Here is a 23,896-nt window from a genome sequence, read left to right on the forward strand (position 1 = left end):
TTAGTAATTACTAGCTTTCCTCTGCAGAGAGCTCCATAGTTTCCTCCGGCTCTGACTCACTGTCAACTATGATAGACACATTTGTATAGTTGCTGTATTGAGAGGACAGTTGAGTAAATATTTTCAAATATTTGGTATATGCTTCAAATTTATATCCGATAAATGATCTTTAAAAAACATTAGGTTTAGAACAGATGATACCAGTATGTTTGGCACATTCCTGCACACTGCTCATAAAATATGAAAGAATAAGAAATAATGCTTGAACATCCCAAACTGTTTGTGGGAATTTTTCCTTTGTTTCGTTGAGGCTATAAGTAGGGCTTCCACTTGGAAATGTAAAAATGTCCGAGTTGATCTTAAAATTCCAATTAGTTGTAGTGCTTTATTTATGCCTATAGGGCAATTTTTTGATACAATATTTACTCATTATCTTGATTCAAACAGTATCATCGAAAAAATAGTCCATGGTCACAATGTTTTCTGGACCACACTTTTTTATCTATAATTTCCAGCAATCATTAAGCAAATCCGTAAAAGTTGCAACTGTCAACACAGCTTACTGATAGTAGTTGTTGTGGCCCTTGGTGGATTTGACCTGTTCCTGGACTTTGGTTTGTCCTCCATCCTAGTTTAACCGAAGAAATGACTGCAGTTAATCTAAGGACAGTGCCACTGTCTTAGCAACTAAAATAGTACATATCACATCTTGAGTGATTGGTTTGGTGAATTCATGAAAATATTTTAGGACCCTTAAGAGGATGCTGAGAAAGTTTGTCTCTGACACAGGAAAAGCCTGGATAAGTGGTTACCGTTTCTCCTTTTTGCCTATAGGGAAGTGCCACAGGCCTCCACTGGGTTCTCTCCCTTCGAACTGCTGTATGGTTGGCCTGTCCAGGTGCCCTTTGATCTGCTGAAGAAGAATTGGGAGGAGAAAGAGCCTGCCAAGGTTGAGCAGGGCCAGGGAGTGGTGCAATATGTCCTCCAGATGAGGGACAGGTTGGAGCAGTACAGAGAGGAGGCCAGACTGAACCTCCTGGAGGCACAGAGGGCACAGAAAAGGTGGTATGACCAACAGGCCCGCCAACATGAGTTCAAACCAGGTCTAAAGGTCCTTCTGCTCGTGCCCTCATCATCCAGCAAACTGCTGGCTAAGTGGCAGGGGCCGTTTGAAGTCAGTAGGCGAATGGGGCGTACAACCTATGAAATATTACATCCAGAGAGGGGGAAGCCAAAGCATATCAAGTAAACCTGTTGAAAACCTCAGTCCATCACCTCCCTGCTAGCACGTCAAGTGGCTTATTTCTTATCTTGTCCGTATGGGTGTGTGCGTGGGTGTGTGTGTCCGTGTGTACGTGTCTGTCTGTATGTATTTATGGGGGCGGGAGGGCTGGGTTTTCTAGCCTCTGTGAAGCACTCTGTGTTGCTTTTTAAGTATGAAAAGTGCCATACAAATAAATAAAGTTAAAGTTACAAGGAGAATGACTCTGAAGGGGTGGTGGAGGCTTGGAAACAACCGGCCATGGTGGATCTCTCTCACCTGGATGGGAAGAAGCCAGTGGAACTGCAGGTATATTTGACACAGTTTCTCAACTGTGAGGTGCTGGTAAAGCGTCTCTGCCAAGAAGCGAGAACCCGGACCACCATGAGCGATGGAAGTAGCAATTATCCCCCCAGCAAGAAAGTATTCATCATCTTTTGCAGCTATGGACATTTTTGGTCAAATTAGTGCCACATTAACCAACAGTTGCCACATTCTCATGAAGAAAATTCTGAAACTCAAAATACTGTGCCCCATCGGTATAGTTAAGACCGCGAAGGGCCCCCCGGACCACACCTTGGGAACCACTTGTCTACTGCCAACGTCACACGCGGACCGGAAGCAGTCAGGTGAAATGCCGGAAATTCCTTTTGTTGACTATCGGATATTTGTTTTTTGGCCTCCTTTTACACTTAATGACTGACTATTGTCTGTTTTCTGTTTTTGCGTAATTTAGTGAGTGTTGAGGCATCAACGACAGGGACATTGCCGGCGTTGGGTTGGAGGGTTTCATATAGACACCGAGTCAACTGTAGTCGGGCCCGAGGCTGGGCTAACTTTAGCCGAGCATTCGCTGAAGACCTGTTAGCTTGCGTTAGCTCGTGTTAGCTGTCACCTCAGCTGGCTTAAAAGTCAGCTGTTCACTCATTTAGCTCATTAAGAACAGTTAAAACAAATACTCCAAAACCATGGCAGTTGTCAACGAAGGTGCCCTGAAGAAAATGCTGAAGGTAAACCAGCTGCTCAACTGTTGTGGCTCTTGCTGACCAACAGTAGCAATTTAGCCAATGTTAACGATACCAAACATGACAACGTTACCATTAGCTAGTTAGCAGAATCACATATCTGGTATGGCTAATGCTTAATAAACACCCCGTTTTCCCCTAGTGTAGTTTGTTCAACATTTGGTTTTGTCATAAAGGATCACTATTGTGACCCATTTAGTTAAGATCCATCATCTTAAACTTTGTGTTGTGTTTGACAGTCTGGTATAACCACCTAGCTAACATCGCTAATATTGTAGCAAAAAAATACGTGTTGTCAAAACGTCATTCTTTGAAATGAATGTGTCTGTTTTTCAGATTTTATTTCTACAACAACGACTCCACATGCTAATTATGAATTACATATTAATACTTGTTGATTGTATCTTGATGAAGAAAACACTATTTTGTTGATTTTTATCTCTATTTCTATTAACTATAAATTACTTACGTGTCCCATGGAAAAGGCAGGACACTGGTTCATTCTAAGATGCATCATTTATTTAAGGCTCAATCCATCATTATTGATAATGCAATTGACGGGTGTATTTATTTAATTTACACTTACAGATGAAACATAAGCATTTTGCCCACTTCACAACTGATCACAATTTTTAAGATGGGCCTTTCAAATGTTGGAAACAGAGAATGAAAATAACTCATTTGTAAGTGTAAGTCTGACGTCTGATCTGGGAGTGATGGCAGGTTCCAACCCTGAGTTTTGACTTCGATGATGAGGCTGCAATTTTTCATATTCAAACCACAAATTGTGCCTTTCAGGACATAGTCTAATTATACAAACAAACATTAAACACTAAACATTCTTGTGTATAAGCAGAAAGTGAGTAAACAGCTACAAATGCAGGGCTACACCCACGTAAATAACTGGGCTTTGTGTCATTTCACTCTAAATGTCTTACCTTAACTGTCAGTACAATGACATAGATTATTTTTCTCCCTTCTTCTTTTGTTGTCATTGTTCAGCAATATAAATACAGAGATCTGACTGTTCGTGAGATAACCAATGTCATCTCCCAGTACAAGGACTTGAAGCCGGTTATGGATGCTTACGGTAAATTCAACTATAATAATACCCTGTTTTTTGACTGTCTGATCTCAGTTATATGTTGTATACATATGATGGTATACATCCAACTTGTTTTGCTTGTTGACATGGGAACTTGTTGTATTTCAGTGTTTAATGATGGCTCCACAAGAGACCTGATGAGCTTGACAGGAACAGTCCCAGTGAGCTACAGAGGTAAAGAATATTTCACTTGCCCTCTAGAAGAGCAGAACAGTTCCTCCACAAAAACATATTGCGCTCATTGTTTCTTGTATAATCAGAAAGACTGGGGCATAGAAAGTGTCAGTTTCCATTTAGTTTTGCTTATTCGCTCACCTGCTCTTCCTCTTGTTTGTGCTGTCTCTAGCTTTCTCTATTTATCATGCACTTTCCTAAACCAAACTTGCCATCCGTAGCCTGGAGTAACATAGCAAATGAGTGTAAAGGGTTGGGTGATGATGATATTGAGGTATAAAAACATCATATTATATATAGTATTTATGTCATATTATAACATTGTGTCTGTGTGTGTTTCCTGCAGGCAATGTCTACAACATCCCAGTGTGTCTGTGGTTGCTGGACACATATCCTTACAACCCTCCCATATGTTTTGTCAAACCAACCAGTGCCATGATGATTAAAACTGGCAAGCATATTGATGCCAATGGCAAGATCTACCTACCATACCTACATGAGTGGAAACATGTAAGTTTGATGTCTTCGATCAATAATTGTGGACTGTTTATTTAGATTTGAGATTTGACTCCAGCAGTGAAATTTTTCAAATCTATAGAAGTTGGATCTATCAAACAACACTATTTACTGTTAACAGTAAGTGACACTGTAATTATGGTGAATACTTTGAATATGTCAGTGACTAACCGTCTGTCAGCACAGACTGTACAGTCATGAGGCCATAAATGTAACTGGGCTGTAGATAATGTTTGAACAGTGGCACGCCTTTTGATTGTTTGCAATAGCATTTTGCAATTCTTGTCTTGGTTAATAAAACTTGCACTTTGCTGTATGTCTTAACAGCCTCAGTCGGACCTGTACGGTCTGATTCAGGTCATGATCGTAGTGTTTGGAGAGGAGCCTCCTGTGTTTTCTCGCCCCACCACACAAGCCCCTTACCAGTCCTTCCAAGCAGCTGGACCCCCTAACCGTGAGTGGCATAAATGTTTGTTGTGAATACAGTAAGAAGTGGCCATGAAGATGAAAGTTGAAAGTTTCAGAAGAACAAGATGGTCCACAGACTGTTTTCATGCAAAGCGATATGGTGCTGTTAAAAGTATAAATACACCAAATATCTCTCAGTACGCAGAAGTTTGTCCACCCCATTTATCAGTGATGGCAGTCTGTATTAGAAACACCTCTCCATCATAAATGATACAGGTAATAAGCACCACAAACTGCAGCTTCCAAAATGTCAGTAAAGTTCACTAAGCACCTTTCCAGAACAGTTTAAAATAAATATTACAATCTTCATGAAGGTAGGATCAATTGTAGGGCTTAAAAAGTGTAGCTTTAACCGCTTGTCCCAAAAAAACTGGCCTTAAAGCATTTTTGGGTGTCAGGATTTTTTCTTCAGAGTGATTTTTGACAGTGCTGTCATGAGTTCATAACTGGTTTTTAATTGCAATTTTACACTTTGCCTAAAGGGTCACAAAATTACAAAATGTGCATAGATCATACTCAACACTATTGGTGATGTATCTTGCCACACTCGCCTTATTATTGTATCAGGTTGTCAGTGTTGCATTTATTTCCTTAAACAGCAGATGGAGCTCAGATACTGCAGCACGCCACGGAAAAATGAAAGTCATTGTGTCTGTGCAGGAACCAAAGAGATAAAGAATATTTTGACTTGTATGTCATCAGATCTGATTGTTTGCCTGATCTTTGTGTGCTTCAGCGTCCTACATGCCTGGCATGCCAGCAGTCTCATCCTACGGCCCAAACCCAAACCCAGGGTAAGATGTTTGCCAAGCAGTTCTCAGCTCCCTCCCCAGCTAACACAAGTGCACTGTATTCTCAACAAACCTGTCCTGGCATGTTTGTTTTCATGGTTTCTTTAGCAGCATATCACACAGAAGCACATTTATTGTTGAGACACAGTACAACTGGCTCCCTTACATTTATAGCTCAAAGTTAAAGACAGGTGTCTGACATTTTTTGAAAAGAAAAATGTACAGTATTAACTTTTTGTTCATCATGTAACCATTTGCAGAGGCTACCCAGCATACCAGTACCCGGCGGGTAACTCCTACCCAGCCACTGCTGGACCAGCACACTACCCCACCCAGACTCCAGTTTCCACAGTGGGTATGTATCACATTTAGTATCATGAGGAGCTTTGTTTCTCTTTCTCATTTGGAAGTTTAAAAATAGCACAGGATTCAAAAAGTTTTTGTCTTGATGTTACTGCACACTCATTCAGGACTCAGCCAAAGTTGAATTCAGACCTGGAACAAAATAAATAAATAAAAATAATACAGTTTCTCTTTCCATGGTCTTTAGTTAACCCTGAATTAAGACACTTGACCTTCTGACTTAAACTCCCTCACCTTCTTATGACTTCGATGGCGCGCAGAGCCACCAGTGAAAGGTCATTAGTGAAACTAGAGTGGGGAGCATTAAAGGCCAAAGGGTGGGATGGACCTGGAGGGAAAGGACCAGTCGCCCTTCCAGCTCTGACACTGTGCACCTCAGAAACACTCTGCGCTATATTTAGTATGGGAACAGTAACTCATCACAAAGACAGAACTATGATCTTGTTATCAGTGTTGTGCTAGTTACTAAAAAATATGGACAGTTAGTAGTTACCTCATTAAAAAAGCAACTAAATTAACCTTTTAAATGTCTGCTTTGAAATGCTGCCATTGGTGATAGGGCTGTGCGATATGACCGAAATGTCGTATCATGATACAGATCATTTCATGTCCGGATAAGGATGCATATCTTGATGGAGCACGTTTTCTGTAGATTCAATTAGTAAATAGTTTATATAAAGTGACCACATGTAGAGGCCTGTTTGTTTGTGCAAATTTTCAATTCAGCATGTATCAAAATATTAATGTATAAGACGTATAAAAAACTAAAATGAAGATATTTTTCAACTATAGTAGCAAACATAATAACTCAAATGTCTGAGTTGGGGGTTTGTTTTGAGCTCTGGACTGTACTTTCATGGCTCTCGTCCACAGACACTCTCAGTACTGTTTGACATGATTGTTGCCTAGGTGATAAAAGAGGTTAGTGTGGTCCATGTCAGACATTTTATATCTAAACCACTTCCAGAAGTAGCCCCTCTTTTAGGTACGAGCTCCTGCAGAAGACCACAGAGTGTCATTTCCATCCTGCATGCCTGGTGCTGGACTGAGTAGTTTGTGAAGTTTGCTGGTTTTTATTCCAAAATGCAGATTTTACTCTTTGTTAGTGTTGGTCATGTGTCTGCTCAAAACATGGAGGTTTATGCTGGTAATTGTAATTTTTGTGCTGGTTTCTAGTTTCAGTCATTGCTGATGTGGATATCACGTAGTTAAATAACAGTAAGGCACTACTCCCAACACTTACATCGCTTATCTGCTCTTCTGTCATCAGTTACAAGCAGTGAAATACTGGACAAGGGCGAGCATGCAGAACGATCTTTAGCTCTCTCCTATATTTAGTGTATGCCTGTACACTGCTCAGATCGCAAGGTGGGATCAACTCTGACATTTGTAGTGCTGACTCCAGACTGCACATGACACCCATCAGTGCCTTTTCACTTACATGAACTGGTATTTGTCCGTTTTTGAGCCTTTATTTTGTAATGGTGTTTTACTTACTGATATGTTTGATATTTTATTGGTCGTTCTCATGTTCATATACATTATGTGGCAACAAAATATTAGAAAACCTGAAATCTGAAAACCTTTAGCTTTTATGCAGTCCAATAGAACACCACAACAGACTACAACAGTTTTTACTGCTGGGATGTTCTATTGGGCTGCTTTATTACAGGAAGCAGGGGTCCACATTTTTCCAGTAATTAAATATAAAGTTGTGGAAATGTGTCATAAGCATCCTGCTTCTGTTTTCACAACCTCATACTTCACAGGGGCACTCTGATCATGCTTGTTGAAGCATTTTGAATTGAACATTTGAACAATGGTTTAAACAACGCTCTCCACCTCTACCTATAAAACATCAAATGAGAGAATGTAATTTTGATGAGTGGTGGTCATCCCTCTCGTAGTGGAGCCTCATGGGGGCCACTTTACTGAGACACATAATGATGCCTGTTGTTACCCATCTGTACATATCTAGCTCATCTGGCCTCGATGCCAGTGATGTCTCTTTGTCCCTGCTTTGCAGTGGCTCTAGATGCCTGTGTTACCAGCAAACGCTATTTAGTTTAGCAGTGATCAGCATTCAGCATTGAGCAATGCATCATTTACTCAGAGGTTTGTCAGCAGGTGCTGGATCATACAGGAGTCAATCTTCTGAAGATGGTCAGTTAATCTTTTTATCACTACATAGTAGAGTCCAACACAGAAACCTCTTACCTCGCTCAGGGTAGGATATTGCTTGAATCATAGTTTTTTTTTTTTTTTTTTTTTTTTTTTTTTTTTTTGCCAGCTGTTATTTTCTGTTTCCTCTGTTCACTGTCTCACATCACTTCTTAACCTCTTCCCGTTAAGGCCCGGGCAGAGATGGCACCATTGGAGAGGACACCATCCGTGCATCTCTGATTTCAGCTGTGAGTGACAAGCTTCGTTGGAGGATGAAGGAGGAGATGGACAGAGCTCAGGCAGAACTGGATGCCCTGAAGCGAACGGAGGAGGACCTGAAGAAAGGACATCAGAAACTGGAGGAGATGGTGTCGAGACTGGACCAGGAAGTGGTGAGAGATCCTCACTGTTCTCCAATATTATATCTGTATTTTTCTGTCCTCTGCTGCTATTTTTTCCCACCATAACAAAATTGACATGGTTGTGATCCTCATGTTTCCACTAGACTGACGTGGACAGGAATATCGACCTGCTGAAGAGAAAGGATGAGGAGCTGAGTGAGGCGTTGGAGAAGATGGAGAACCAGTCAGAGAACAATGACATTGATGACGTCATTGTGCCCACAGCTCCGCTGTACAAACAGATCCTGAACCTGTATGCTGAAGAAAATGCAATTGAGGACACAATCTTCTACCTGGGAGAGGCCTTGCGCAGGGGCGTCATAGACCTGGAGGTTTTTCTCAAGGTGACCACGTGAACACGGCTGCCACTAATGCGTAATGTTATTTCTACACAGCCTGCATAGTGAGAGCAGCATGTTGGCAGAGCACCAGCTTCAGTCATCTGTCTGTGTCTACACAGGATGTGTTCAGGCACAGCAGTGAGTGTAGGGCATGTGCATAATGTCAGCAGTCAGATCCCAACACACGATCGCTGTAATTATGTGTGTAAAACAGGAGAAAATGGACAGGAAGTGCAAAGTGTATGCCTTGGGTCACAGTTTCACACATGTACAGCACCAGTGACACCCCTGTATAGACAGTTGTTTTGATCAGAAGAGAAGCATATCTGCTCTGTCAGGCTGAAATGCATCCCGTGCAAATACACTTGAGTGATCTGTGGTTTTAGCCTTGTTGACTCTTACTCTCTTTTGTTACAGCATGTACGCCTTCTGTCCAGGAAGCAGTTCCAGCTTCGTGCTCTCATGCAGAAAGCCCGCAAGACTGCCGGCCTTAGCGACCTCTACTGACCCTCACCAACAACCTGGAAACATCATATCTTCATGATCTCTTCCTCTCTTCTCTTTATCCTCTCTTTTATTCCCTTTTTAACGTCTTCTTCTTGTTCAAACAGCTGCTGTCATTTAATCTCTTCTTATGAGACAGAAATGTGAACAGCAGCCACAGAGAATTGTAGAAATCTATGAAGAATTGGACTATCTTGTTTAGCACAGTGCTATTTCAGACTGTGTGGCTGCAGTTTGAACGTGACATTGTATTTTGATCTGACCAAATATTACTTTGAGATCATTATGCATTAACAACCACGAGCCATTTTCCGCAACATAACAGCATTACTTTTGTGCCCCAAAATGAATTCAAAATCGCCGCGACCACGTTGTGAACCAGGTGCTGCGGCTGACACAAAAACACGCTCAGCACACGTCATGTTGGAAAAAGTGAGGTGTGAGTCTGTTCTGTGCTTGTGGTGTCACTGGGTTGGCACACAGTGAGTTAGTGTGTCGACCTGTATACAGCGGCATGCAGACGTTTGGGCATCCTTGGTCAAAGTTTCTGTGATTGTGAATAGCTGAGTGAGTGAAAGATGACCTGATTTCTGAAATTCAGAAAGTTAAAGATAATATTACTAATGTCACATTTTAAGCATGATCGATCCACCCCCATGCTTGACAGTTGTGTTCTTTTCAAGAATTTCTGCACCCCCTTTTTCCTCCAGACTTTTGCTCATTGCAGCCCAAAAGGTTTATTGGAGCTTCATCAGTCTACAGGACTTGTTCCTAAAATGCGTCGGACTTGTTTAGTTGCAGTGAGGAGGCAGGAAAGGATTTCCCCTGACGACTCTTCCATGAGGCTCATGTTTGTGCAGGTGTTGCTGCGCAGTAGAACAGTGCACCACCACTGCTAAATCTTCATGAAGGTCTTTTGCAGTCACTTCACGCAGTCACAAGCTTTTTTGGTCTTCCAGACCTCAGCTTGACCTCCACTGTTCCTGATAACTGCCATTTCTTCATTGCATAACGAACTAAGAAAACAGCTACCTGAAAACTCTTTACTGTCTTCTTGTAGGCTTCTCTTGCTTTTTGCGCGTCAATTATTTTAGTTTCTGCAGCTGCTCACAGCAAAGAATATTCATCTTTAACTTTATGCCTTTTGGAAATCGGGTCATCTTTTACTTGCTTTGCTATTCATAAGAACAGAAATTTTAACCAAGGCTGCCCAAACTTGGGCATGCCTCTGTATGTTGCTGTGCAGGGTAGCCCACAGGTTCTGTTAGCAAATCCCTTTGCCAGACAAAGTCATTTGGCTAGTAAGCACAAATTGTTAGGGGCTAGTGGAGAGGTCCTTTGTAGCGAGTCCCATATGTCCATGCCATTCATAATGAAAAGGTTCCGCTCTGATATAAATACAGATGCAACCTTTCAGGAGGGATGGAGGTCGGCTTCGGGATTTAATGCTGCATGAGGGCGGGCGCCCATTCAGTAGCCATGGAGTCAAAACGCTCACTTTTCATACAGAAGAGCTGATGATGATCATGAGCCTGAACTGTGTTGCGTCACTGTTTTGTTTGAGTCTGGTAATGAGCTAAATTTGAGCCCCCGTGCCCACCTGTCCTCACTACAGTTTGTGTGTGTATGTGTGTGTGTGTGTGTGTGTGTGTGTGTGTGTGTGTCTACAGTGGTGAGAGGGAGGTTCTTTCTTTGTGTGTCAGCTGCTCAGGTCTACCCTCCTGTCTGACTTTATTCAACAATCATGTGCATTGCTCGGTTTACTCTGGACAGTGTCTCTGTTTCAGGTGGGCGGCAGTCTTGACATGCTTTACTCAACAGGATTACAAAGGAAATTTTCACTTTTTCTTTTCTTTTCTTTTCTGTTTTCCTTGTGCTGTCCACTCATTCTCAGTCCTGCTGGGAGGTTTAAGTTTTCAGTAAACATAAGGAAGTTGTGAATAAAGCCAGAGTGCACAAGGATACAAAAAAATAACATACAACTATTGTACTGATCAAAATGTTAACTTATGTAAAGTTTGCAAACAAGTCTCATTTAAACTAGCCTTTTACTAAATGCACTTTGAATTGTATGATAGAATATCTACTGTTATTTTTTTCTTGTTTCCAATTCAACCATAGACCACCTGTTCTTTTATATCTGTAGATTTATGTAAATCAGTACAAATAAAAGAAATCTGATTTAATTTCTCCGTCATTTCATTCATATCTGACAATATAGTCTTCATTGTTTGATGCGGAACTAAATCACAGAGACCTCCAGTCGTGTTTTCTCTTGTCTTTGGACAGAGTCAAACCACACAGAGTACTGATCAAACACACTGACAATTTTTAAAAAATACTAGTATCAATCAGCAGGTGCAGCAGTATTTACCTCACCTTGCCATGATGTCGCATGTAGTTGCAAGTGACCACATTTTCTCTGTCATAAAGGCCTTTGCCATGACCCATCGCTGTGTACTGAGAGCAGCTGAGTCAGCTGCTCTGTAAAAACACAAACTGCCTTTTGCTAGCTAGGATGACAAACACAGGACAGGACAAAGGACACACTTGTATCTGTATCCTGGCAGATTTATTTGATGTTTACGACAAATAAAAATCAATATCCAGCTGCCAATGACAGGTACAGTTCTTGCGTGAGTCAGGTGACTCTTAGACCACATCTAATGTTGTAACATTAATACATAAATAGATCTTAACAGTATTAACAGTTATAAATAATACTATCATTGTTCTCGTGATTTCCTTTTTTTTCCAGAGTCAGGTGGAGTAAAATAAATACAAAACCCTCTGAGGGTAATTAGGGTGTGCAAACACACAACACCTTCTTCAGGATTGCTACCTTCTTCTATGATTCACAACCTGTTCTCAGGTCATGACTGTAGCTGAATCTTTCCCCTTGGCTCTCTGTTATTTCTATGCTGAGTAGAATTATGGCAAGTAAACTTATTGGCAACCTTTAAATTCTCTCAGATAAAACTTGTTGCTCCTTGCCAGTTTTTTTGAACCTTACCTTTTAAAGAGTTTTTCTGTCAGTGCACTTGTGGTTAGGTTTGTTTACAAAGGCTTCAGTGCCAACCGGCACATGTAGCATTGCCTTTCTCAAATGATAAGGTACTTTGGTATCACAGGATTGTGGCCCAGTGATATTTGCAGCAGTGCTCTTATGACTGTAGGTGGATAGGAAGCTCTCCTCATAAAGAATGGAATGTCTCCATTATACTCCAGATAAAAAAATGAACAGAGATTACCAAGTGGAAAAAAAACAACTGGCAACAATCACAGAATACATAGAATAAATATGAAGTACAGACGAGGAGTGTACAGAGGAAGCAACATGTGCACGGTAACATACAGTACATACGTTCAATTTGCAAGTGCTTACATTTCGTGTGCAGACAGGACAACAGATAAATACCCCCTCTCTCCAACACAGGCTGGGCTCAGAGACCAAAGGTATGAGTTGCGTTTCTGAGAATTCTGTCATGGGGAGAGGAGGGCGGGTGGGAGGCAGCACAGGACACCCATTTGTGAATATCTGAAGGTAAAAACTGGTTTAGCTACAGACACTTGGCCTTCAGATATTCAGAGGTCTCAATCACCCGCTTGGACACAGGAGGTACGGTAAGAGGGAGTCAGCCACACAGTGTTGAGTGTAGTTTTAGGGAGGCCTGGAGGACTCAGAGGAGTGCCCTTCACAGGGTGAGCTCCTTCTGTACGCCCCACAGGGTCTCAGCGCTCTTCACCAGCTGCTGCTCCTCTTCTGCCTTCAGTGTCATGTGAATGACGTCTGTCAGGCCGCTGTTGCCCAGGACACAAGGGATGCTGAGGAAGACCTCGTCCTTCACTCCATGCATGCCCTGTAAGATGGAGGGAACTCAGTGTTAGCAGGTCATTGCACAATATTTGAAGAAGGTACAGTATGTCATGTGCCAATCTCCTCACCTGGACCAGAGTGGACACAGGGTGCACTTTGTGCAGGTTCTTCATGATGCTTTCCACCAGGTCTGCCACAGACATACCAATGGCCCAGGAAGTGTAGCCCTTCAGCTTGATAACCTCATAAGCCCTGCAGTGCACACATAATAAGAAAAAGACAGGTGAGAACAGCATGTGGACTTCAAGAACTGAAGACAGTTGTTCTCTGCTGAGTAATCCATTATGTAGGGTACATGTACCCCTTGTCTTTCCTCTTCTGAAGTCTTTGATTTCATAGCCAAAGCCTTTGCAAACATCTTTGATAAATCACCTATTGTGTTGCACACGGTTGACCTTCCTAGGCACCTTGCTAATGTGAGATAAGTCAGGACTGGTTGACAACGAAATAATGGTACATGTCAAAGCTCCCCGGACAAACATCAATTCACTTTCAGAACAAAGACACAACCTCACAGTATAAAATACAACAACGTGAGTAACATGTCCAGTAATACTGATCAGGTAACATTATCTTAACTCTGGATTTTATGTTGTCTGGTATTTCATTAACACAAACCGGAGAGTGTACACGTGTCATGAGCACGATTGCACACTATGGAGTTACAGGAAGTAGCACAGCTATTGTCTTTGTCCTGGCTGCCAGGATCAAGTGAGGCCTTCACACAGTGGTGCACTGTGTTCTTGCCACTGCTTGCCTTTTGGCCGACAGACCTGATCAAATTCCTCACCGGGGCTAGTCAGCGCTACTGGATTCAGTTGTGTCTTCTGGCATTTTTAGTCTTTGTGCTAATAGTCAACGGTGAATGTAGGCCATTAAACCCCAAAGATCTGTTTCAGTATAACTTGGTGGATAACTGAAAATTCATTTGTACTCACCCATCAACCACCATCTTATGAACATCCTTCCAGCTCTCACTGTCACCCTCAGCCCCCATCTTTGGGTTGAGACCCTGCAGAGAAACTCCAGCAACATTGACTCCGCTCCACACAGGAACTGTGAGAAACAGACATATAATAGTGATAAACTGTCCTGATTGGACACAAGGGCAACCATGGCTGCATAAAACAGTGGACAGCTGTCAGAGATTTTATTTTTATTTTTAGCTGCATACCACTGGAGTCTCCGTGCTCTCCGATGATCCAGCCATGGCAGCTGGAAGCGTGGAGGTTGAGCTTCTCTCCCATGAGGTGGCGGAAACGGGCAGAGTCCAAGTTGGTGCCAGAGCCGATGACGCGGTGGCGAGGGAAGCCACTCAGCTTCCAGGCCACGTAGGTCAGGATGTCCACTGGAAAGGTAAAGGATGAGAGGGGGCAGCTCTTAGAAACGATGACCCTTTAAAGTGTGCTGAGTTACAAATGGTAGTACCATATACATCATAGCTTCCACATCTCCAGTACCCTTAAACACTATTTCAAGCAACACCATGCCGTCTCCCCTCCTTCACGCCTCTGCCATCTCACTAACCTGGGTTAGACACCACCATCAGAATGCAGTTGGGGCTGTACTTGACGATGTTTGGGATGATGAACTTGAAGATGTTGACGTTGCGCTGCACCAGGTTAAGACGGCTCTCGCCCTCCTGCTGGCGGGCACCAGCAGTCACCACCACCAGTTTGGAGTTTGCTGTCACACTGTAGTCTGACAAATTGACAAGAGCAGAGATGTTTGGATGGAGCCACAAAATAACAGCTTCAGCAAGCGAATGAAAACAAATCCTCCAAGAGTCAAAGTTGTTAGTTATTCCTGTGCGTGCTCACCTTTGTCGGCTACAATCTTGTGCGTCTTGAGGAAGAGGGATCCGTGCTGCAGGTCCATGGCCTCACCCTTTAACTTGTCCTCCATGACATCAATAAGGGCCAGCTCATCACACAAGTCCTAATGATGTACATACATACATGCAATAAGTCATTCTGACAACTTACTACACACTTTATATAGTGTCTCTCACAGCAAATATGTGAGGCTGACCTCTGGGTTATTTCTAGTAAGCAGCCATAGTAGAACATAGAGGAAAAACACATTTATCTCTGCCTTGATTATACAACTGCATTAGTTGTAAGGCCGTTGACCTGGTTTCTCTGAGGCCCCGTTGTTCCTCAGCTGGCACAGATCCAGCTCAATGATTGTGAAAGGAACAGGACAATGTAAGGGAAATGCAGTGTTTCCTCTCCAGTTTTGTTTAATAAGGCAGCATGCCGCTTTTCATTCCTAACCAGCACACCCTTATCCCTATTTTGTAAATCCTTATTATTCCATTTACAGTGGAAAAATAGAAGTGATACTCTGGATTTGCTCACTCATTCATCTCAGCACTCTTTACACACACACACACACACACACACACACACACACACACACACACACAGAGAGCTCATTCTCACATCTCCTTCTTTCCGCCTCACCTTAAGCAGTATGCTGATGGCGGAGGCCATGCCCACCATGCCGACACCCACCACCGTCACCTTGTTCCTGCTGCCAACAGGCTCCTCCTTCATCACATGGCCAATCAACTTCTCCTTGGTGGACATCTGTGGAAAGCAAAGAGGTGTGGGAAGAGGGTGCGGGATGGACAAAGAGGTGTGAGTCATGTGGAGGCCAAATGGAGAAAAGAAGGGGGGGAGTGTGTTGGGAGAGAGGGGTTAGGAAAAAGTAGGCAGCAGAATACAGAAGGGCGAAGAGAGAGGGTGAGAGTGAAAAGCGAGAGGCAGGAAAGCAGTGCTGCATAATGTATGTGACAGTTTGAATGTGCTGCGAGGAACAGGCCCACGCCAGGGCAGACGTGACAGCTCTCTCATCCAAGTCACACTTGAGTTTCCCTTTCCATCTCAGTTGCCCTTTCCTTAGCCCCAAAAACACAATTTCTAACAACCACAAGTTCCAGTTTCGTAGCCACACGTCTATCACTCTCTATCGTGCCTACTTCCATAAATGGTTTCTGGACGGCAATTCCTCCCTTACAGCGCCTCTCTGTGTCTCCGTGGTAACCTCTGCCTGGGAAAATACTGCAGCCTGTCACCGTGCAGCACAGACCATCACCAGCTGACGTCACAGACTACTATTTATGTTTCCTGGTTAGGCAGCCAGAGCTGACTACTCACACATGCAGAAGTTTACATCACCGGCATTACTGAGCTGATGTGGAGACAAGCACGTAGTGGAGTGCCCGAGCAGATTAATACACTGTAATACCTTCCATGAGAGGATATTCAAGACCTCTCCATGGTGAGTTTGCACACAATTGTAGGATATGGTAAGTGGGACAGTCATACTATCCCCTTATCCAATTATCCCTCACTCTGAGGTGAGCTGAAAGCTTACTACATACCAGGTCCTGTCCCTGAGGTGAGCCGGGTTTGAGCTCGACAAGAGGACCCTTTGTTAGCTTACTGTGCAAGATTACTGTCGGTGTTCAACGCTGACCGGAGTTCCTTTCTTTACTGTTGAAATATGCTGTACAAACCAGCCAATTTACTACTGTAGCATGACTGAACGAGGATTACAAGAAGGATTATTAGTCGCTGAAAGAATTTACTGCGATATAGTTAAAAAGAGAGAGGGAGATGGATGTTTGGTGTCAAGCTTTGGATTAGATTCATTTCTGGGATTTAAAGTAAGTGGACAACTAAGACGGCTTTATGCGTGCCTGTATTATCATATTTCCCAGTACATTGTGACATTTACTGAAGTGTGGGGGAGTCAGCGGGGGTTCACTCAACTCTGATGGGGTGTCGAGTGTCACAGCTGAGGTTTAGTATCCGGCCTTTCACATTACAGTTTTGCAGATGACTGTGCATCTTGTGTCTGCACTACATCTCAATGATCAGACAAAACATCAAGCTGGCCAAACTTTCATTTTCCTAAAAAGTTACACATGCTGGAGCAATTTTATCAGCCGGAAGAACTACATTTAGTCCGCACAGTGAATGGAATGTGGTCTGACAATCTACTGAAGGTGCCAACTGGTCGCAAAAAAAAACAAAAACCGCATATTCATCCACAACGCTGCCAAGTCCGGCATCACTCTACTTAATCAGAAAATCTAAGCTGTTGCACCGGCTACACCAGTGACTCCACATCTGCAGCACCAACACCACCCTCCTTAAGATCTGCATCCCCATGGGGCAGCATGTGAATGCAGTGCATCTCGTGTGCCAGGTTCATTTACGGCCAAGGCTGCTGCCTGGCTGCTGGCCGCCACAGGCAGCAGAGGGTATACATAACCACTTGTGTAACACTGCGTATATTACATCAATACAAACAACATGAGGGCATGACAGAAAAAGATTCAAACCACCAGGACTTTACACTTATTCTGTTATCCTAATCCTATTGGAATATACCGTATATCTTATTCTCGCGGGCCCCGTGATGTATGTAGTTTCCTATCTCATCCTTTGTATATGTGCATAATTTATAGCATCATACTTAAAACTCGGTCACTGAACTGACATGAGCGTTACTGCAACAAGTAGGAAAGCCACAGGTCGGTATCCTGTTGCTTCTGCTACTCTAATAAAAAAAAGAAAAGAAAAAAGAAAAAAGAGATTAAAAAAAAAACAATTAAAATTCATATATGTGAATAAATAAGAAAAATCCCTCATCCCACAAATGCAACACATAAAGAAGAGTAACCTAAAAGTCCAGACTGTCTTACTGATAGCGACACGCCCCTATCCGTATCCTCACAAAATGCGCATCAGGTTGGCAAGTCCCCCCATGAAGCTACTTTCATCAACGTACAGGCAAAAGCCTCAAAATGAATGGTGGTTTCCGGAGAAGCTGCGGCGTACAGGCGAGGTCCTATCTAATGTTCGCCTCAGACGGGTTATCGTGTCTTACCTTTAGACTTCAGTTAGAAAGGTGAGAAGACCGACGTGGAATGTGTTCGCTCCTCGTGAGTACAGCTTTTCCGCAGAAGTGGTGATGCGGAGGGGGAGCCTCGCCGTATTTAAAGACAGCCCCTCTGGGCACGTTACGTACGCGCATGCTAATGAGAGCGGGTGACTCCGAGTAGCGGCTGCGCGTGCTGCGGGTCACGTCCGACACAGGATGCGGCAGAGTCTGCGCGCTTCCGGTCTAGCAACATTTCTTGGTAAAATTTGGAGGAACCCTGTTTGGTAAAAAAAGAAAAAACCAAAACAAATTGTGTGCTACGCCCATCGTTCCTGTCCTGAAATGATAATGTTATAAAAATTATTCTGTCATTTTCCTTCTCCTGAGCCGCTGTGTGCTCCACACACGCGACCCTGCCAGCTTCATTAATACTAATTCATCCACGGGTCGATTCTACTTCACTGGCAGACTGACAGGTAGCGAAGGTGCAGTTCAAGAATGGTGGAAATGATAACTAAGAAGATAACCATATTTCTTCCGAAGCCTGTTCGCCTGTCTCTTCCGCATTTCTGCCAGTAACATTTTCTTAAGAGCATTTGGTGTAATGTGGCTGTTAGCACGGTTCACCTGCCGGACGTGTGATACGTGGTGTAGTAGCGGAATGATCTACGTAATGTGAGCATGTCAAAACACGGGACGTACTGTAAATTGAGTCATCTCTGTGACTCAACTTCAGTTGAAGTTTAGGTCAAATGTGCCTAATGTCTAATACCTGATATTTAGTGTAAATTAGCGTAATGGAACAGTAATACACCTTTTTTTTTTAACAATATTTTTTACACATACAGACCATAGATAGATCGAACACAGCTGACTGTATGTTGTATAGCGCGTAATATACTACATTACACACTCACGTTAATATGCCGTAGAAGTATATTCCCATTTCCTGTTCATACTTCCACAACATATTTGTACATATACAGACACAGTCACAGTCACAGTCGACAGTGATATAACAAAAAAATAAAAACATAAGAGATAAGAGGCGAGAATAAATAAAAATTAGAAAAACAGTCTTAAAAAAAAATAAAAGCAGAATTTTAAAAAATTGTATTAAATTGGACTGTTGGTGTAAGATTAACGCTAGGTCTAAGGTTTAGGGTGCATATAATGTGCCGGACATTAAAAGCAAATGGCCACTCCAGAGGAGCATGGAGTATTTGGATGACAGCCCGGCTCATTCTGTCATCATTCTAGGGAAACAGCAGAATTTTAGCACCCCCTCCTGTTTGGTTTGAGGTATTACAGCACAAAGCCCTGTTACTCAAGTGTGGAGTGTACAAGCCCTTTGTGTTACCTATCTGAGGAATGTTCTCAGTCTGTATGGGGTTGATTAGACTGACAAAGACATAGAAGTTGCATATTAGTTACAACATAGACTTCCATTTTTTTCATTGTTCTGGGTCAACCATTTGGCCCACACAGGGAACAAAGATTCATGCTCTCAGACTATCCAGTTCCAGATATACTTGTCTGCTACTGCTGATACGTGAAATTATGTGGTTTTCAAAATGTTCCAACCATTCACCATATAAACAAACACAGATGGAGTAAGTACTGAATGTCGAAATTCTGATTGTGTTATACACAGTGTGACGTAGCACCAACAAAAATGGACAAAAAAGGTCAAAGCCAATCCACAACAATTAAACAGCTCTGCGATCAGTTTTACATCTATGACATTTTAAACAATTAAACCATTGTCAAGAACAATTTTGGCATCTGGTGAGAAGTGTAAAAGAGCAGTAGGTTCCAGTCTGCTTTAATAGGCAAATGTTGAAGTGAAACACCGGCTTTGTGTTTACTCTTGATGTTTTTGGTTGTCACTTTTTGGAGATCACTTCCATCCTGTAAATAGATGTTCTCAGTCTAGAGCGAACCACAGGTGTGGAGCAGAAAACAGCCTTGTTTTATGTATCTTGCACGCAATTGAATACATATTAATGTACTAGATTTAACTCACACTTACAGACGGGTCCTCTTTCTAAATCTGTGCATTTAAACAGGTGTACACACTATTTAAGAAGTATAATGTATTCTCTTTGTTCGTTGTCCTTCTCAGGCGGGTCAGATTGCACCCACACAACATCATCACCTGTGTTTTTCTGTTTTCAGCAGGTCAGATATTTACTGACATGGAGTTTGAGTCCATGTCTTCTAGATGATGTATATGTTTCCACACCCCATAAGACACCCTCCTGCACCATTATTAACGTCAGTGGATCAATCATGAGAAACTAAAAGGTTTTTTTGTGTGTGTGTATGTGTGTGTGATGCCATTCTGGCAACACTATGTTTGTCATAATGAGTATCATAATTTCCTCTGATGGAATCTAGATACAGTACATAGAACTCTCAAATCACCCCCACTGCCAATTTAAAAAGAATCTGTTAAACAAATACAAAAATAATGTTTGTGTTATGTTGTATTTTCAAGTAATATCGGGTCATTTACATCCAGTTGCTTACTCTAAGTAGTGTGTTGCCTGCTGCCCTGATGTACAAAAGTGATGCTATTAGTCATGAGCCGTTAAAGTACCATCTCTTTTTTATTATTATGCGGTGATTTCACTTCCTCCCATGTGTCTATGTCTCCTTCTCATACAGACCGTGTAGTGTTTTAACAATCTGCATCTGTACATTATGCAAATCTAGTACTGTTCACCTAATAAGCTGTCAGTTGAGCTTGGCCTTTCGCAGGGTCAGTCTCTATCAGAGCACTGTGACAGGGCTCAGTGGTGGTGGCCTGAATTGCCTCCCATTGTAGCAGTATACTGACAATCTTCGGCCATAATCTCACACATAAAATACAATAAAATGTCGAGTAAGTGATTTGATGGTATACAGACCATGTCAAAATAAAACAACTTCTTTGCCTTCTGCAAATAGATTGCTTAAAGATTAAGTGCAAAGCCTCTGTATGGGAGCTCAGACAGTGAACTTGAGTCCGTTGCTTCTCTCACATAACACACCCCATTCACTCACAATACACATGCGTCAGCGCTCTGATAACTCTTTTGCTCTGCTGCACCTACTTTTACACAGCTCACCTGAGAGCTACACTGTAACTGCTGTCGTCACTTGCTGCCACTGCTGCTGTGTTTCATAAGCTCCACCTCCACCACAACACCCACCTGTGAGCCTGTTAGTCAAAGGTCAGAATGTCAGTAGCGCCACTCCTCAATCCCTCTTGTGCCGCTCTTGGTGTATCTTTCAGGAGTGACAATCTTTTTATTGTCTTATTTGTTCTACATGTTCTTTTGTCTACCTCTCCTTTTTATTCTTGCTGCTGCAACAAGTGAATTTCCCCAGCGTGACATGAATCGTCTTATCTTATCTTACTATAATCCACTCTGTGTGATTTGGCCGACTGAACTGTGTCACTTGGATGTCTTGTGTGATAAATGAGATTCCAACAGAAGACTGTATGAATTAGATGATGTACTTATCCCAGGAATCAGTCTATGAATTGTAAAGTCTTTGTGGCCCTTACTCACTAAGGTGAGAAAGAGGACAAAGGAACTTTCAATGAGGGAAACAGGATGAAGTTTAGGGTGCAATTCGTTGTACCTGAGGAGTTTATGGTATAGTATGAACCCTGGGAAACAGGATGAGTGAACTCCCCCAAATGGTCATTGTTTTAAGAGACTGATTTACCAATACCAGGGTGCATGTGACAACCAGTTGTCCTTTTTGTTGCCAAACAGTATAAAAGCCAAGACATGGTGGAGATCTGCAGAGAACACTCTGCATGAGTCCTCCCTCCATGCTGCATGTATTAAAGAGACCTGATTCATCACACCGAGTCTGTAATTCTTCTGAGAATTAGCAACTCTCAACAAGCAACAAGGAGAATTTCCCTTACAAGACTAAAAAATAAAAGCTAAATTAATAGAGGACATTTAGGATTTCAGTGCGTTCCAGTGGATGTTGCCACTGACAAACAAAGAAGGGTCTGTGTGTGCTATCAGAATAAAAGCATTTGAGTTTGAATAATAGAGCAAACTAAAGTTCCTGTAATTTTAGTGTATCTCTACCTGCAGTGCTCACCTGCTCCGGCCTCCTGTTAGTTTTGTTCAGTTTGCCCAGTTATTATCAACTACCTGCAGCTGACCAGCAGGAGGTGCTATCATAAAGGCAATGGAACAACCTCCAGGCTCTTGATGACATTACCACATGGACTTAAATTCTAATTTATTTGACCACTGCTTTCCACTTTGATAACATGAGGTGCCGCCTGATAGTGGAGGCTGTCAGCATTCTGGAGAGTGGATTTCCTCCTGCATGCTAAAATCTAAGATCATGCTAAAAATGCTAAAAGATGAATCTGTCTCACAGAATCTTTCCATCCAGCCAAACCTTTGGTCACAGCATGAAATCAATTGATTCAGTTAGTAAATTAGAAATGATGTTATCAACTCAAATGGAAGTTTTTCTTTAGGTCATAGAATATTTATCATGTTCAAACTTTAATGCTGAATGCCTTCACCTACTGACCCATGAGCCACAGTAGAGGTTGCTGACTCCCCATGAGTCTTTTACGTTATCACAGTCAATCAAAACTGAAGAAAATTGACTTATTTCCCAGTTGTGAGGTGGACAGAATACTGCAAAATATAATCTTTATCTTTGTATTGAATAGCGACATTATCAACTCACATCCTCGGGCCATTTGTTCTCAAATGGCAATCCCAGCGCTTTAGTTTGGGCCTTGACTTGAAAAGTAATGACAACTTCACCAAAATGTGTTTAGGTGCTTCAGTGTGTGACTATGACACTGCTGGGGAACGATGAAGTTTTCATTAGACGTGTTTGAAATCATACTTCACCTCCTGTCGTTTAATGTCCTCAGTTTGCCTGCAGCGATGCGCTGCAAACTTTCCCAGACTCTAAGCTACTTCTCCTTGTCCTTGCTGCTGATTTCTTTGTCTTTGCCTTCATCTTCCACTACCTCTTTCAGTGGTCTCTGGAGCGCATGCCAATTCAATCACTGCTCGACTTCCTCCCGGTGGAATAAAGAAACGCCACTTTGTCATGTTAGCTTCCACCTCTCGCACCACAGGGTCAGTTGCCAACATGCTGTTATTGCACAGGGCATTGGGACCGAGCTTTGTCCGTGGTGGGTGATATCCTACCTGTCTCAGCCTGCCTCGTAATAGAGGGGAATCTAATCACCTCGCCAGAGCCTCCTCCTCCTCCTCCTCCAGCCTCTGTTTGGAAATAGAACTGAGGCCGATGAACAAGGCCACATCAATCATAAAAGGATTCTCCGGGGAGCCAGATCACTCTCACAACTCTGTCAGAACAACATCCAGCCCACTGATGTTACCTCACTTTACCTCATCCTGAGCCACAAACATCTTAAAACCCCAATCCTGTCTGATTTCTGCCCCCCCTCCCCTTGCTAATTTGTCCTTCCCTGTCTTTCAGCATGAATCAAACACTCTTATTTCTCTTTCCCTTTCATCTCCCAGTCACTTCTCACCTTCTGTTTCTTTATATCTTTCCCCCACCTTCCTTCCCCACTCCCAGCCCTCCCACTCCTTCCTTTCTCCTGGCTTCCAGTTTCGCTCCATGCACACCTTCTGTCTACGATTGATAACATCCCTGATGGAGCTCCTTTATTAGCCACCCACGGGCAGATTAACCAGAGCAATAATACACTAGTCAACAGCAATTATGCACTGATAAGCCCAGGGAGAGCTCTGCTGGGTGTGGGAAAGGATGGAGCATGTTGTAGAGTGACGGGGTGTGTTTTAGTACAGAATTAAAGGTCGTGTGTCTGTGCATACATTTACGTGTATTATGCGAGTGTATTTAATTGAGTGCACTTTGCCTTTTGCCTGCAGTCTTAATCCCATCATAGGGCATATTATTATAATCAGATGTGAAATGAGTTCTAGTCCCCTGGTCCTTATCAGATGTTAGTTGAAGCCATGATCAGGCTG

The 23,896-nt window shown here is 42.6% G+C and overlaps 2 protein-coding genes across 2 annotated transcripts; one reads left to right on the top strand and one right to left on the bottom strand.

Annotated features, from left to right (window-relative positions):
- Nucleotides 1-1,867: 1,867 nt before the first annotated feature.
- On the top strand, nucleotides 1,868-11,298 carry LOC143321719 (tumor susceptibility gene 101 protein-like). Its single transcript, XM_076732282.1, has 10 exons — nucleotides 1,868-2,271; nucleotides 3,289-3,376; nucleotides 3,500-3,565; nucleotides 3,912-4,075; nucleotides 4,409-4,535; nucleotides 5,286-5,343; nucleotides 5,601-5,695; nucleotides 8,056-8,258; nucleotides 8,372-8,611; nucleotides 9,026-11,298. Exons 1-10 carry the CDS (start codon nucleotides 2,230-2,232, stop codon nucleotides 9,113-9,115), a joined length of 1,173 nt encoding a protein of 390 aa, XP_076588397.1. The 5' UTR covers nucleotides 1,868-2,229; the 3' UTR covers nucleotides 9,116-11,298.
- Nucleotides 11,299-11,662: 364 nt separating this feature from the next.
- Nucleotides 11,663-18,121, bottom strand: ldha (lactate dehydrogenase A4). Its single transcript, XM_076732283.1, has 8 exons — nucleotides 17,892-18,121; nucleotides 15,455-15,580; nucleotides 14,810-14,927; nucleotides 14,517-14,690; nucleotides 14,164-14,337; nucleotides 13,928-14,045; nucleotides 13,058-13,181; nucleotides 11,663-12,972 (listed from the first exon to the last, which is right to left on the bottom strand). Exons 2-8 carry the CDS (start codon nucleotides 15,578-15,580, stop codon nucleotides 12,808-12,810), a joined length of 999 nt encoding a protein of 332 aa, XP_076588398.1. The 5' UTR covers nucleotides 17,892-18,121; the 3' UTR covers nucleotides 11,663-12,807.
- Nucleotides 18,122-23,896: the final 5,775 nt, after the last annotated feature.

Source organism: Chaetodon auriga, chromosome 6, assembly GCF_051107435.1.
Source record: "Chaetodon auriga isolate fChaAug3 chromosome 6, fChaAug3.hap1, whole genome shotgun sequence".
NCBI lineage: Eukaryota > Metazoa > Chordata > Actinopteri > Chaetodontiformes > Chaetodontidae > Chaetodon > Chaetodon auriga.